Raw genomic sequence first — 11,832 nt, 5'->3', positions numbered from 1 at the left:
GCCTATGTGATGCAGATTGGGCCTCTGGTCCTGATGATAGGAAGTCCATCTCAGGGGCTTGTCTTTTTATGGGTCCTAATGTCATTACATGGTGGTCTAAAAAGCAACAGACAGTGTCCAGATCCAGCACAGAAGCTGAGTACAGGAGCCTTGCCCTAGCTGCTCAGGAGATGATTTGGGTTGAGTCCCTTCTTTCTGAACTCAAGATTCCTCATCAAACTCCTCTGATTTTGTGTGATAACCTAAGTACAGTAGCAATGGCACATAATCCTGTTCTTCACAGCAGAACCAAGCACATAGAGCTTGATCTCTTCTTTGTGAGAGACAAAATTCATGCCAAAACTCTCCTAGTTAAACATGTTCCATCTGAGTTTCAAACAGCAGATGTCCTTACAAAGCCTTTGGCCACTGCAAGGTTTTTATTGCTAAGGAAACAACTTAAAGTCACTGATTTAGATTCTCTAATCAGTCACCCTAGGTTTCAGGGGGGTATATTAGAGTATAAGACTTAAAGTCTTGGTTTATGGACTGATTCAGTATGGTTGTTACTGAATCAGTTTTATTTGATAGTTGTTCTGTTTCTGTGTTACCAGAAACAGTTAGTTAGTTAGTTAGGGGAGGTAACTTGTTGTTCACGTTACCTCTCATTCTCATTCTCATTCTCTCTTGTAATGCTTCCCCTGGATTATATAAAGGGGATAGCTTGATCATATTCATTCAAGAAATAAAATTACAAATATTCAGTTTCTCTCATTTCCTCTCTTTTATGTTTTCTGTCTTTTAATTCTTTTACAAAACCAAAGAGTCCACCCAAGTCTGCTGAGCTAGTGAGCTAAATAAACCTTAACTGACTAACTACTCAATTTAAGCCGATAAGTCTAGCCCTTATTCAGCACAATTAGGAAGGCCAATTCTAGGCAATAGTTCCAGGCCACGTCACGTTGTTAGGCCACAAACATCTCAACCGGAATTAGTACTCACTAACTAAGGAAACCATCTACAACTTTTCACCAAGTACCAAGCATGCAACAATTGATGTTAGAACTGGTACCTAGAGAATTGAGATTAAGAAGAATATAGAGAAATGCTAGGGATTCGATCTTGAATCTGCAGAACCTTTATTGAATTGTAAGAAAAATAGAAGGGATTACAAGAGTGATAGAGAGTTTACTCTAGTAACTGAATTGCTGCAATTCGTTTACTTCTCATTCAAGTATTTCCAAAACTATGAAGTACAAACCCACTCTTCCTTATTTATACAATTTCGTTACTAACTACCCACATTACAGAAAAGTAAAGTAACTGCTTGCCTAACTCTACTTCCTATTTCTCATTGTCCTCAAGGGGAAAAGAGGAAAAAATTTGTTGTATACTGGCAGCAGTTTCCCAAGTGTTGTTATCTTCTGTCAATTATGCCCATTTCACCAAAACTTCCACCACTCCTTGCTGATTTTCTGTAAACTCCAAAATACCCTTTGGTTCCACCTCTAACTCATATTCTTCATTTAACAATGCTGGAAGAGGTTGAGGCTGCTGACTTAGTTTGATGGCCTTCTTAAGGAGAGATACATGAAAAACAGGATGAATCTTAGCATGTTCAGGCAATTCCAGCTTGTATACTACTGCTCCAATCTTGCTGATGATGTTGTAGGGTCCATAGTACCTTGCTGCTAGTTTAGCACAAGGTCTAGCGGCTAAAGACTTCAATTTGTAGGGTTGAATCTTCAAAAACACCCAATCCCCTAACTGAAATTCCACTATTTTTCTATGTTTATCAGCCTGTCTTTTCATATGCTCTTGTGCCTTTATTAGATTTTGTTTAAGTTCCTCCAAAATTGAATCCCTTCTTTGCAACAATTGATTGACATCTTCCACCTTAGAAGGAAATTTTGTAGCTTTTAATAGTATAGGAGGATCCCTACCATACAAAGCTTTGAAGGGTGTCATACCAATAAAGCTATGGTAGTTAGTGTTGTACCAAAACTCTGCCCAAGCTAACCACTGCCCCCACTATTTGGGTTTTGGTCCTGCAAAGCACCATAAGTACCCTTCCACACATCTATTCACTACTTCAGTCTGTCCATCAGTTTGAGGGTGGTAGGAAGTGCTTAACTTCAATTGTGTTCCAGCCACTCTAAACAATTCTCTCCAAAAATTGCTTAAAAAGATTGGATCCCTATCTGAAATGATGCTTGCGGGAAATCCATGCAACTTAACAACTTCATTGACAAACAAGTTAGCAACATCCATGGCAGAAAATGTATGACTTAAAGCATAGAAGTGAGCATATTTGGATAACTTGTCTACTACTACCAGTATAGTGTCTTTCCCTTTGCTTTTAGGCAATCCCCTAATAAAGTCCATAGACACTTCCATCCAAACCTGAGTAGGTATGGGAAGTGGTTGCAGCAGACCCCCAGGGGTGAGTGTAGAGTGCTTGTACCTTTGGCAAATTTCACATTCTTCCACATACTTCTTAATATCTCCTTTCATTCCAACCCAATATACATAACTTGCCACCCTTTTTTTCTGAAGTACCCAGAGTGACCCTCCATAGGGGATTCATGACAATCCCTCAAGATCAAGGGAATTCTGTTGGAGCTTCTGGCTAGTACTAACTTACCTTGATGTAGTAGCATACCCTTCTTGAATTCAAACCCTGCATGAGAATCAGGTGCTACAATAAGGTCTTAAATCATTTTCTGCCATTTAGGATCCTTCTCTACCTCTTGTGTCCAGTTATCTATGTCAACCTGGTTTACTAACGAGATAGCATACATTCCCTTTCTGGATAATACATCAGCCACACGGTTCAGTTTCCCTGGTTTGAATTGTACTTTAAAATCCATTCCAATGAGTTTCATTGCCTATTTGAACTGTTCCTCTGAAAACAATCTCTGGTCATTAAGGAAATTAAGGCTTCTTTGGTCAGTTTTGACTATGAAATGCCTTCTCAACAAATAATGCCTCCACCTCTGCACTGCTTGTATCAAAGCCATCAATTCTCTCTCATACACTGATTTTTGTTGTGCTTTCAAGGATAAACCCTAACTCCAGAATGCTAGGAGTTTACCTTCTTGCATAAGGACAACTCTCAACCCCTTACTAGAGGCATCAGTCTCTACTACAAAAACCTTAGAGAAGTCAGGCACTGCTAGTTTAGGCAGATCAATCATAGCTACCTTGAGAATTTCAAAAGCTAAAGTAGCTTGATCATCTCATTTGAACCCTTCCTTCTTTAATAAATCAGTAAGGGGTTTAGCCTTCTTCCCATAGTCTTTTACAAACTTTCTGTAATACCCAGTGAGACCTAGAAAGCCCCTAAAACCTCTGATATCCTTAGGAAGAGGCCAAGAACACATAGCTTCAACCTTTGCTGGATCAACTTCTACCCTCTCTGCTAAAACAATATACCTTTCTAATCTGCTCAGAGCAAAGGTGCACTGCAGTTGTAGTACCCCCTAATACTTGTTTAAGATGCCCACAGTGGTCTTCTAAAGTAGGGCTAAACACCAATATGTCATCAAAAAACACCAACACAAATCTTCTTAAAAAGGGTTTTAGGACCTCATTCATCAAAGCTTGAAAAGTAGAGGATGCATTTGTCAACCCAAAAGGCATTACTACAAATTCATAGTGTCCTTGATGTGTCCTAAAAGTTGTTTTCTCAATATCTTGTTCCTTCATTCTTATTTGATGATATCCTGATTTTAGGTCTAGTTTTGAAAAGACCCTTGCCCCCCTAACTCATCCAATAACTCTTCAATAATAGGAATAGGAAATTTATTAGGGATAGTAATCTTGTTAAGTGCTCTCTAATCAACACAAAATCTCCATCCACCATTTTTTTTCTTAACTAAGATTACAAGGCTAGAAGAAGGACTGACACTAGGTCTGATGACTCCACATTGCAACATTTCTAGCACCAACTTCTCAATCTCATTCTTCTGGTAATGAGGATATTTGTAAGGCTTTATGTTAGGTATGCCAGTCTCCTCTTTGAGATGAATTGTATGATCATGAGTTCTCTGAGGTGGAAGACCATGGATGCCCTCAAAAACCTCTTCAAATTGGTTCAACACCTCTGCAATGACCCCTGGAACCTCTAGTTTCCTCACTGAATCGATGTCATCTTCTGAGTATTGCAGCAAATACCCTTCTCCTTCCTCCTTTAAAACTTGCATAAATGCCTTCAAAGACAATTGAGTTTTGTCTAAGGAAAGGTCTCCTCTGATTTTGTGCACCATCTTTCCCTTCCTTACTGTTAATTCCAGCTTACCAAAATCAGCTTTGACCTCACCCAATTCTGCCAACCATTGAAGCCCCAAAACCAAGTCCACCCCCTTAAGTCCAAAGAGATAAAAGTTTTGGACCACTTCCAACCCTTGCAACCGCACATCTCTACATTTCCCTCTACATTGGATCTTATGCCCATCTCCTACCTCCACAGTATAAGCAGAGGTATCTTGCACCCTAAGCTGCCACCTCCCCACCAATTCAGAAGAGATGAAATTGTGGGATGCTCCACAGACTCTCAAAATCACCACCTTTTTACCTTCTAGTTCACCTGCCACCTTCCAAGATTTATTGATGGTAAATCTAGCCATGGCACACAATGATAATTGGAGAGAGTTCAGATTGAGCTCTTCCAATTGATCATCATTCAATTCCTCCCCTACATACTCTACCTCCATCAAAATCATTATGAAATGACCATTCTAAAACACAACACTTTCTCCCTTTTTTCTCTCATTTCAGCTGCACTCAAGTGCTTAAAGCCCCCTCCATTGGCTTTATAATTTTTTGTGGAATTTGCACTTCCAACATTGCCTGAGACACTACCCACAAAAGATGGGGCAGCTCTCTTATCTTCCCATGGTTTAGATTCCACAGTTATCGATCTACTAGGCCCACCACTTCTACTAGAATTAATTGATCTTGATTAGTAACTAGAGTTAGATTTCCTACTCAAAATCACATTCTTTTCCTCTATCATGATAGCTTTCTGAATTACCTTAGATAAAGTAGGATGTTCATATAGCCTAACTTCTGCTCTCAAATCTTCTTTTAATCCATTGAGAAAAATGTCTTTGACAAATTCTAGATCTATCTTCTTCAAAGCTCCCACATACTTTTCAAATTCTTCTATGTACTCTAACACACTTCCTTGCTGCTTTAGAGCTAAAAGTTGTTCAAAAGGATTCTGAACTAATGAAGGTTGGAACCTTCTGATGATAGCAATCTTGAAACCTTCCCAAGAAGGTTATGGGTTACACCTACTCCACCATTGGTACCAACTAAGAGCCTTACCCTCCAAAGCCATTAGCGTAGCTTGTAACTTTTCTTCCTCATTAACTTCCTTTAACATAAAATACCTTTCCAGCTTATTAGTCCACCCATACGCATCATCACTCGAGAAAATTGGAATTTACAGCTTTCTCCACTTATCTCTGTCCCAATTTTCCCTCATAGCATGATATCCACCAATTCCACTCCCCTCATCAGAGGAATGATGAACCCTAGGCCTCGTCGTGAGTTGTGCAAAGACTTCTTCTAACCTCTTCATTCTGGCCTCATTCAATTCAATTTGTATCTTCTATTCTTCTCTTTCACGACGCAATTCCTCCCTTTCTTGCACACAATCTTCTGAGTTTCTGGCCATTCCTCGAGAGTTGAAACCATAAGCAGCTTCTTCGTGGATGAGTTCGTCACAGGGCACCACACCAAGAATCTTGGTGCTCTGATACCAGTGTTAGAACTAGTACCTAGAGAATTGAGATTAAGAAGAATATAGAGAAATGCTAGGGATTCAAGATCAATCTGCAGAACCTTTATTGAACTGTAAGAAGAATAGAAGGGATTACAAGAGTGATAGAGAGTTTACCCTAGTAACTGAATTGTTCCAATTCGGTTGCTTCTCATTCAAGTATTTCCAAAACTATGAAATACAAACCCACCCTTCCTTATTTATACAATTCAGTTACTAACTTCCCACATAACAGAAAAGTAAAGTAACTGCTTGCCTAACTCTACTTCCTATTTCTCCTAACATAGACCTTTGTAATAGGAGGCATGGGCTTGCCCCTATCAGTTGACCTCAACAAGGAACAAAAACATAAACACCTCACCCTCTTCCTCACGATAATCTCCCAAACCCACCGAGATTTTCGGCCCAAACTCTAATAGAATGACATCATGTCACCCATACTAAACAACTTACACTACGATTAATTTCTAATTCTCTACTCATCATTAATAATACGAGAGTCTCTTGTTCATAATTAAGCACAATACATTACAACAGAGGGTAGCAGATAACTAACCCGTAATTTATTGGAACCAAGCTCAAGAATGCTTAATTGATCAAAATGCTCAATCTCCTCAATCTTAGCAACTTCATTTTTCGACACATAGAGCTCTTTAAGCGTGTTGGAGACATTAGCCAAGCCATTTAATGAAGTAACTTCGTTAAAAGAAACATCAAATATCAAAAGCTGCTTAAATATGCTAACATCCGGAATCTTCTTCAACTGATTATCCCTCAGCACAAGCTCCTGTAATTATAGTTCATAATCATAAAATTGCTTTTCTTAAATAAATTCATCCAAACAGAGCCTTCGTTAAAAAAAATAACTACCTCGAGAGTGGAGAGTGTGGTCCATGAAGAAAGGGGTGAAACGGCGTCGTCAGTGATGAGGTTTTGACGAAGAGAGAGTTTCTTGAGAAAGGAAAGGTGACTTATGCGAGGGTCGAGAGATGAAAGGCGATTCGTGGTGAGGTCTAACTCGGTGAGAGTGAGTGGTAACTCGACCGAGTCAAGATCATGGAGCTGGTAACTTGTGAGATCGAGAAGCGTTGATGATGAAGGATCTTCTTCAGTTTCTGCGTTCAGATCCACTCTCTCCTTCTCCATTTCTTCGCTACTTGATCATTCAATGATAACGCTAAATTAAAGGTGAGTTTCAGATTCTGTTTTCGTGGAACAGTTTCGAACTCTTTCGAATAGAGCTTGACCCGATCCACTCGAAATTTTGGGCTGACCCATTAATTTAATAGTGTAAAAATTTAGATGTATTAACTTGGTGAAGATGTAAAATTTGTAGAATCAGGAACAAAGCAATGAACCATGAAGATGAAGAATATCTTAGTTTAGTTGGGTAAGTTTCTACTAAATTTTTAGAATAATCAAAATGATTTAATTCTTGATAGTGTAATCTTTCATTGGGATTGATATTTTTTATACAAAATAGTGTGAAGTGATATCTAATTGTATAAAAAAAATAACAAGGAAATGAAGAGTTTAAGCATGGGTAATTACTATAATTTCAACATGAAAAAATGATATATCCTCCTACTAATCTTCCTACCCACAAGAAAATAACATTTCACGATAAGATACTTTAATTATTAATGATTAGATTACAAGTGACATATGTCACTTTTTTATGTGTAGAAAGATTAGTAAAATGATTTAGTATGAGAATTTAGTAGGAAATAACAATGCTCTTTCAATATATTTTGAATCCTTTTTTGGGTCATCAAATACTATAATTTCTAATTTTCTATATATTTTGAATCTTTTTTTGGGTCATCAAATATACTATAATTTCTGTTTATTTTGAATCTTCTGCTGTGCAAAGTTTTGACATCTTCTAGATGCATTTGCACATTCAAGGAATAACTATAGTAGAGATTTTGAAAGTAAATATGTGTTTTGATGAAGACAAAAACAAAGTTTAAATAAGATAAAGTGAAAAAGGTGCATATCAAGCTATCATATGTTTGACACATTTATCTATATTTGTTATGCTTTTATTATTGCATTTTATTTATTTATGTCTATGATGTAATAGGGTACAGTTTTAGATGTTTATCTCTCATATAATATGATACTCTTGAATTTTCAAGTCATAGATATATATTTTAGAAATGATTTAGATGAAAATGAATGAGTAAAATTAAGCATACGATTAATTAGATATTAATTACTAACGTTTATGAAACTGATTTTTACACTAATTAAACAATTATGATTTAACCTTGGATTAATCGATTATGACAATGGTATTTTTCATCCTTGATATAAACATAGTTATAATATTGAGTAATGATATATGGAAAAAAAATTATGCATCAAAAATATAAAAGTCATTATATTAATCTAAATGTATCCTCTTATAAATATTTTTATAGGTCCTTCTAAACAATAGAGTAATTACTACTTGTAAATATATCATCTAACACATATTTTTAGGACTTACATAAGGAATTGTAAGGTATGATATTTTTGGAGGAAATGTTGTATCTATATTCATTCATGAGACTCTCCTGCTTAGGAGAGTAAAAGAACCACTGTGATCATTGACAACGATGTTGGAGCATCAAGCACCACAATAAACACAATCCCCTCTGATTTCCCTCACACTATAACTAATGCCATTGCTCAAAGTCTTCCACCTCAAACCTCTCACTTCTCTCCGCTTCATTCATTTCACTACATCAATCAACACAACCCATAGCACCATTGACCCAGTAACATTCATAACTACCCACTTATCTAACTGCACTCACATACCACAATTGCACCAACTTCATGCCCATATCATCACCACCCATTTTCTACAATCAAACCCTGCCCCATTTAACTGGAACAATATCATAAGGTGCTACACTAGGCTCCATGCTCCACACAAGGCACTTAACGTCACTGTTTCAATGCTCCGTGCCGGGGTGTTACCTGATCACTATACACTGCCCATTGTTCTCAAAGCAGTGTGCCAAACTTTTTCAACCAGGCTTGGGAAACAGGTCCATTCGATTGGTATTAAGCTCGGGTTGCAGTCAAATGAGTATTGTGAAAGTGGGTTTATTGGTTTGTATTGTAAAGCGGGTGAATTTGGAAGTGCGCGTAAGGTGTTCGATGAAAATCCTGACCCGAAGCTTGGTTCTTGGAATGCGGTGATCAGTGGGTTTTCGCAGGCCGGGCTTGCGAGGGATGCGATGGGTGTTTTTGTTGAGATGAGGAGACATGGGGTTGCACCAGATGGGGTTACGATGGTTAGTCTGATGTCTGCTTGTGGAAGTATTGGTGACTTGGATTTGGCTCTTCAATTGCATAAATGTGTTTTCCAGGCTAAGGACATGGAGAAGGCGGATATTTTGATGCCGAATTCGTTGATAGATATGTATGGGAAGTGTGGCCGGATGGACCTGGCGTACAGAGTTTTTGCGACGATGGAGGAAAGGAATGTGTCGTCTTGGACATCCATGATTGTGGGTTATGCGATGCATGGGCATGTGAAAGAAGCACTTGAGTGCTTTCTGTTTATGAGAGAGGCAGGAGTAAAGCCTAATTATGTGACTTTTGTTGGAGTACTTAGTGCTTGTGTGCATGGAGGGACAGTTCAAGATGGGAGATATTACTTTGATATGATGAAGAATGTTTATGGCATAACACCTCAGTTGCAACATTATGGGTGCATGGTTGACCTGTTAGGTCGAGCAGGATTGCTTGACGAGGCCAGAAAAATGGTAGAGGAGATGCCTATGAAGCCAAATTCAATAGTTTGGGGGTGTTTGATGGGTGCATGTGAAAAATATGGGGATGTCGATATGGCCGAGTGGGTAGCTAAGCATTTGCAAGAACTGGAACCTTGGAGTGATGGTTCTTATGTGGTATTGTCTAATATCTATGCCAATAAAGGCACGTGGAAGGAGGTGGAGAGAATAAGAGCCATCATGAAAGAAAGAAAATTTGCTAAGGTTCCTGGCTACAGCCTGACAACAAAGTCAGATTGAATATTAAACAATTATTTACCTTAGCATTGGGGATTTTACATTCCATTTTTGTTGTCCTTGTGTTGTTCATGAATTGAATTTTTGCCTTTTTTCGCAATATACTCAATAAACCAATGATATTCCCAAAACCAGTATTATTTGTGTTTGGGGGAGAGAGGAAAGACTGAAAATTCTCTAAGTAGACTTTTAAGTTTTAAGATTTCATAACTCAGGTTTAAGTCTAGTAACATAGGATTGAGAATCATTTCATGTTATGCCTAATATCCACACATAACCATGAACTTATAGATATGCCGAATTCAGACTTATGATGTTTTCTTTCCTATGTTCTTTTGACTGTACTGTATAAAGAAGGGATGTTTTTACTTCATAACAGTTGATGGATGATATATCTGGAATTCAATGTTTTCTTTTGCCATTTTGTTTTCACTTTTCCCCTTCATGTACTAACTAACTACTTAGTTCACAATCTTGGTGGGTTTATTAATTTGGATCATTGTATTTATTTTTCCTAGTCTGAGATTTGTTTTTATATACCGAGGTCACTTTTTTGGGGTTAAAATAGGAGTTCTAACTTCTATAACCCGTGGAGATGGATGGGAGAACATGAATCTTTGAGCAAAGTGTGCATATTTTGTTTCTACGTATGTGCATATTTACTTTTCTTATGGCATTAAAAAACTTTGAAGTGATAGAAGATCTTGGCTTTATCTTGTTATTTCAACATCGGGGGTGTTAGACCAACAATGCGTTAGTCTGGTAGTGTAAGGTCTCACTGCATCCCCATAAAGACAAAAATGTCAAAAGTTCAATTCCTGGGAACGACATTTGTTGGGAGTGGCAGCTAGACACTCTGAAAGAGATTCGTTTCTTATCCAAAAAAGATGATACCTTTGGTAGTACTAAAAAAAACATCAGGATGTTGGGAGGGGCAAATGTTCAATTCCTATGAGCGACATTTGTTGGATTGTTTCTTACCCATAAGGTGAGGGGATACCCATGGTTATACCAAAAAACCTCATGTGAACATTTAGAACAAATTCTGTGTTGATAAATTTTGGAATCTTAAATTGTTGAGTCCTACATCATTGTATATCCTGCCAATGTTTTCTAGGACTTACATGTCTTCCATTATTTATTTGCCTAGTTTGTCTTTGCCTGAGCCATCTGCTTGATAAGTGTATCTATACATAACTTTTAAATCATAGCAGGTTTTGTTTCTTAAGAACTATAGGAGTATGCTTTTGGAAAATCCCAATTAATGTAGTACTGTAGCATGTGGGTGTAGCAGTGTCAAATATAAAGCAAAATACAACTTTTAGGTGCCTCAGTTTATGTCTTCTTTTGGTCAACATTTGAATCATTCTTCATGAGTGAATTAAAGGAATACAACCAAACCAACTACGTGTTTACAACTTGAACAATGTGAATCTCATTATGAAGGACTACGTGGGATTAAGGGCATCCTCACCTGTTTACCTGAAAGCCAAATCAAGCTTACACACCACCTGCAGCATCATTTACTTTTCTTGGACAATAAGAGTGACATATTTACTCATTGAATTCATGAATTGTGAGCAAATATATTTTACCTAAGACAGGAATAGTGATAGAAGATCAGTGGAGCAAATTTGTTATCCCAAAAGCGTGTCAGTTATTGTAATTGATTGAAAACATGTATTTATGTTACAAGTTTAATAATCAAGTATTTTTCTAACCAATAACAGCAAATGATACATGAAATAGAGTGATATTTTTTGGGAAAGGAGATGTGCTTTCGAAGATGGTGATAAGGAAGTTGCTGTTACAAATCCATGAATGAAGTGAAATATATCTAGTATTTGTCACCAAATATTGATATGAAATATCTAGTATTTCTAGGTGGGGTAAACATACCCATATGCACATGAAAAATGTGTCAACAAGGGTGCCAAGCTAGGTATACAAATACTAGAGTTGTAACTAATGACAATCATTTTGAACTTAAAGGACTAAATTGAAATTGGAGTGAAACTAAAGGGACCATACCACCAA

At 37.4% G+C, this 11,832-nt stretch overlaps 2 protein-coding genes across 2 annotated transcripts in view; one reads left to right on the top strand and one right to left on the bottom strand.

Annotated features, from left to right (window-relative positions):
- The window catches only part of LOC109331502 (protein phosphatase 1 regulatory subunit pprA-like), a 12,033-nt gene extending 5,017 nt beyond the window's left edge, over positions 1-7,016 (bottom strand). The window contains exons 1-2 of the mRNA XM_019566042.1: positions 6,638-7,016; positions 6,324-6,554 (exon numbers count right to left, since the gene is read on the bottom strand). Of these exons, the coding sequence (XP_019421587.1) occupies positions 6,324-6,554; positions 6,638-6,913 (507 nt within the window). The 5' untranslated portion in view covers positions 6,914-7,016. The remainder of the gene's footprint in view (positions 1-6,323; positions 6,555-6,637) is intronic.
- LOC109331501 (pentatricopeptide repeat-containing protein At1g77170) lies at positions 8,305-10,166 on the top strand. Its single transcript, XM_019566041.1, has one exon. It carries the CDS (start codon positions 8,434-8,436, stop codon positions 9,796-9,798), a length of 1,365 nt encoding a protein of 454 aa, XP_019421586.1. The 5' UTR covers positions 8,305-8,433; the 3' UTR covers positions 9,799-10,166.

The sequence above is a fragment of the Lupinus angustifolius genome, chromosome LG17 (assembly GCF_001865875.1).
Source record: "Lupinus angustifolius cultivar Tanjil chromosome LG17, LupAngTanjil_v1.0, whole genome shotgun sequence".
NCBI lineage: Eukaryota > Viridiplantae > Streptophyta > Magnoliopsida > Fabales > Fabaceae > Lupinus > Lupinus angustifolius.
This window is presented reverse-complemented; position numbering and strand designations above follow the sequence as displayed.

Excerpts from the sequence above, each read along its gene's own strand:
- LOC109331501 (XM_019566041.1), top strand. The coding sequence starts at position 8,434 with ATGCCATTGCTCAAAGTCTTCCACCTCAAACCTCTCACTTCTCTCCGC.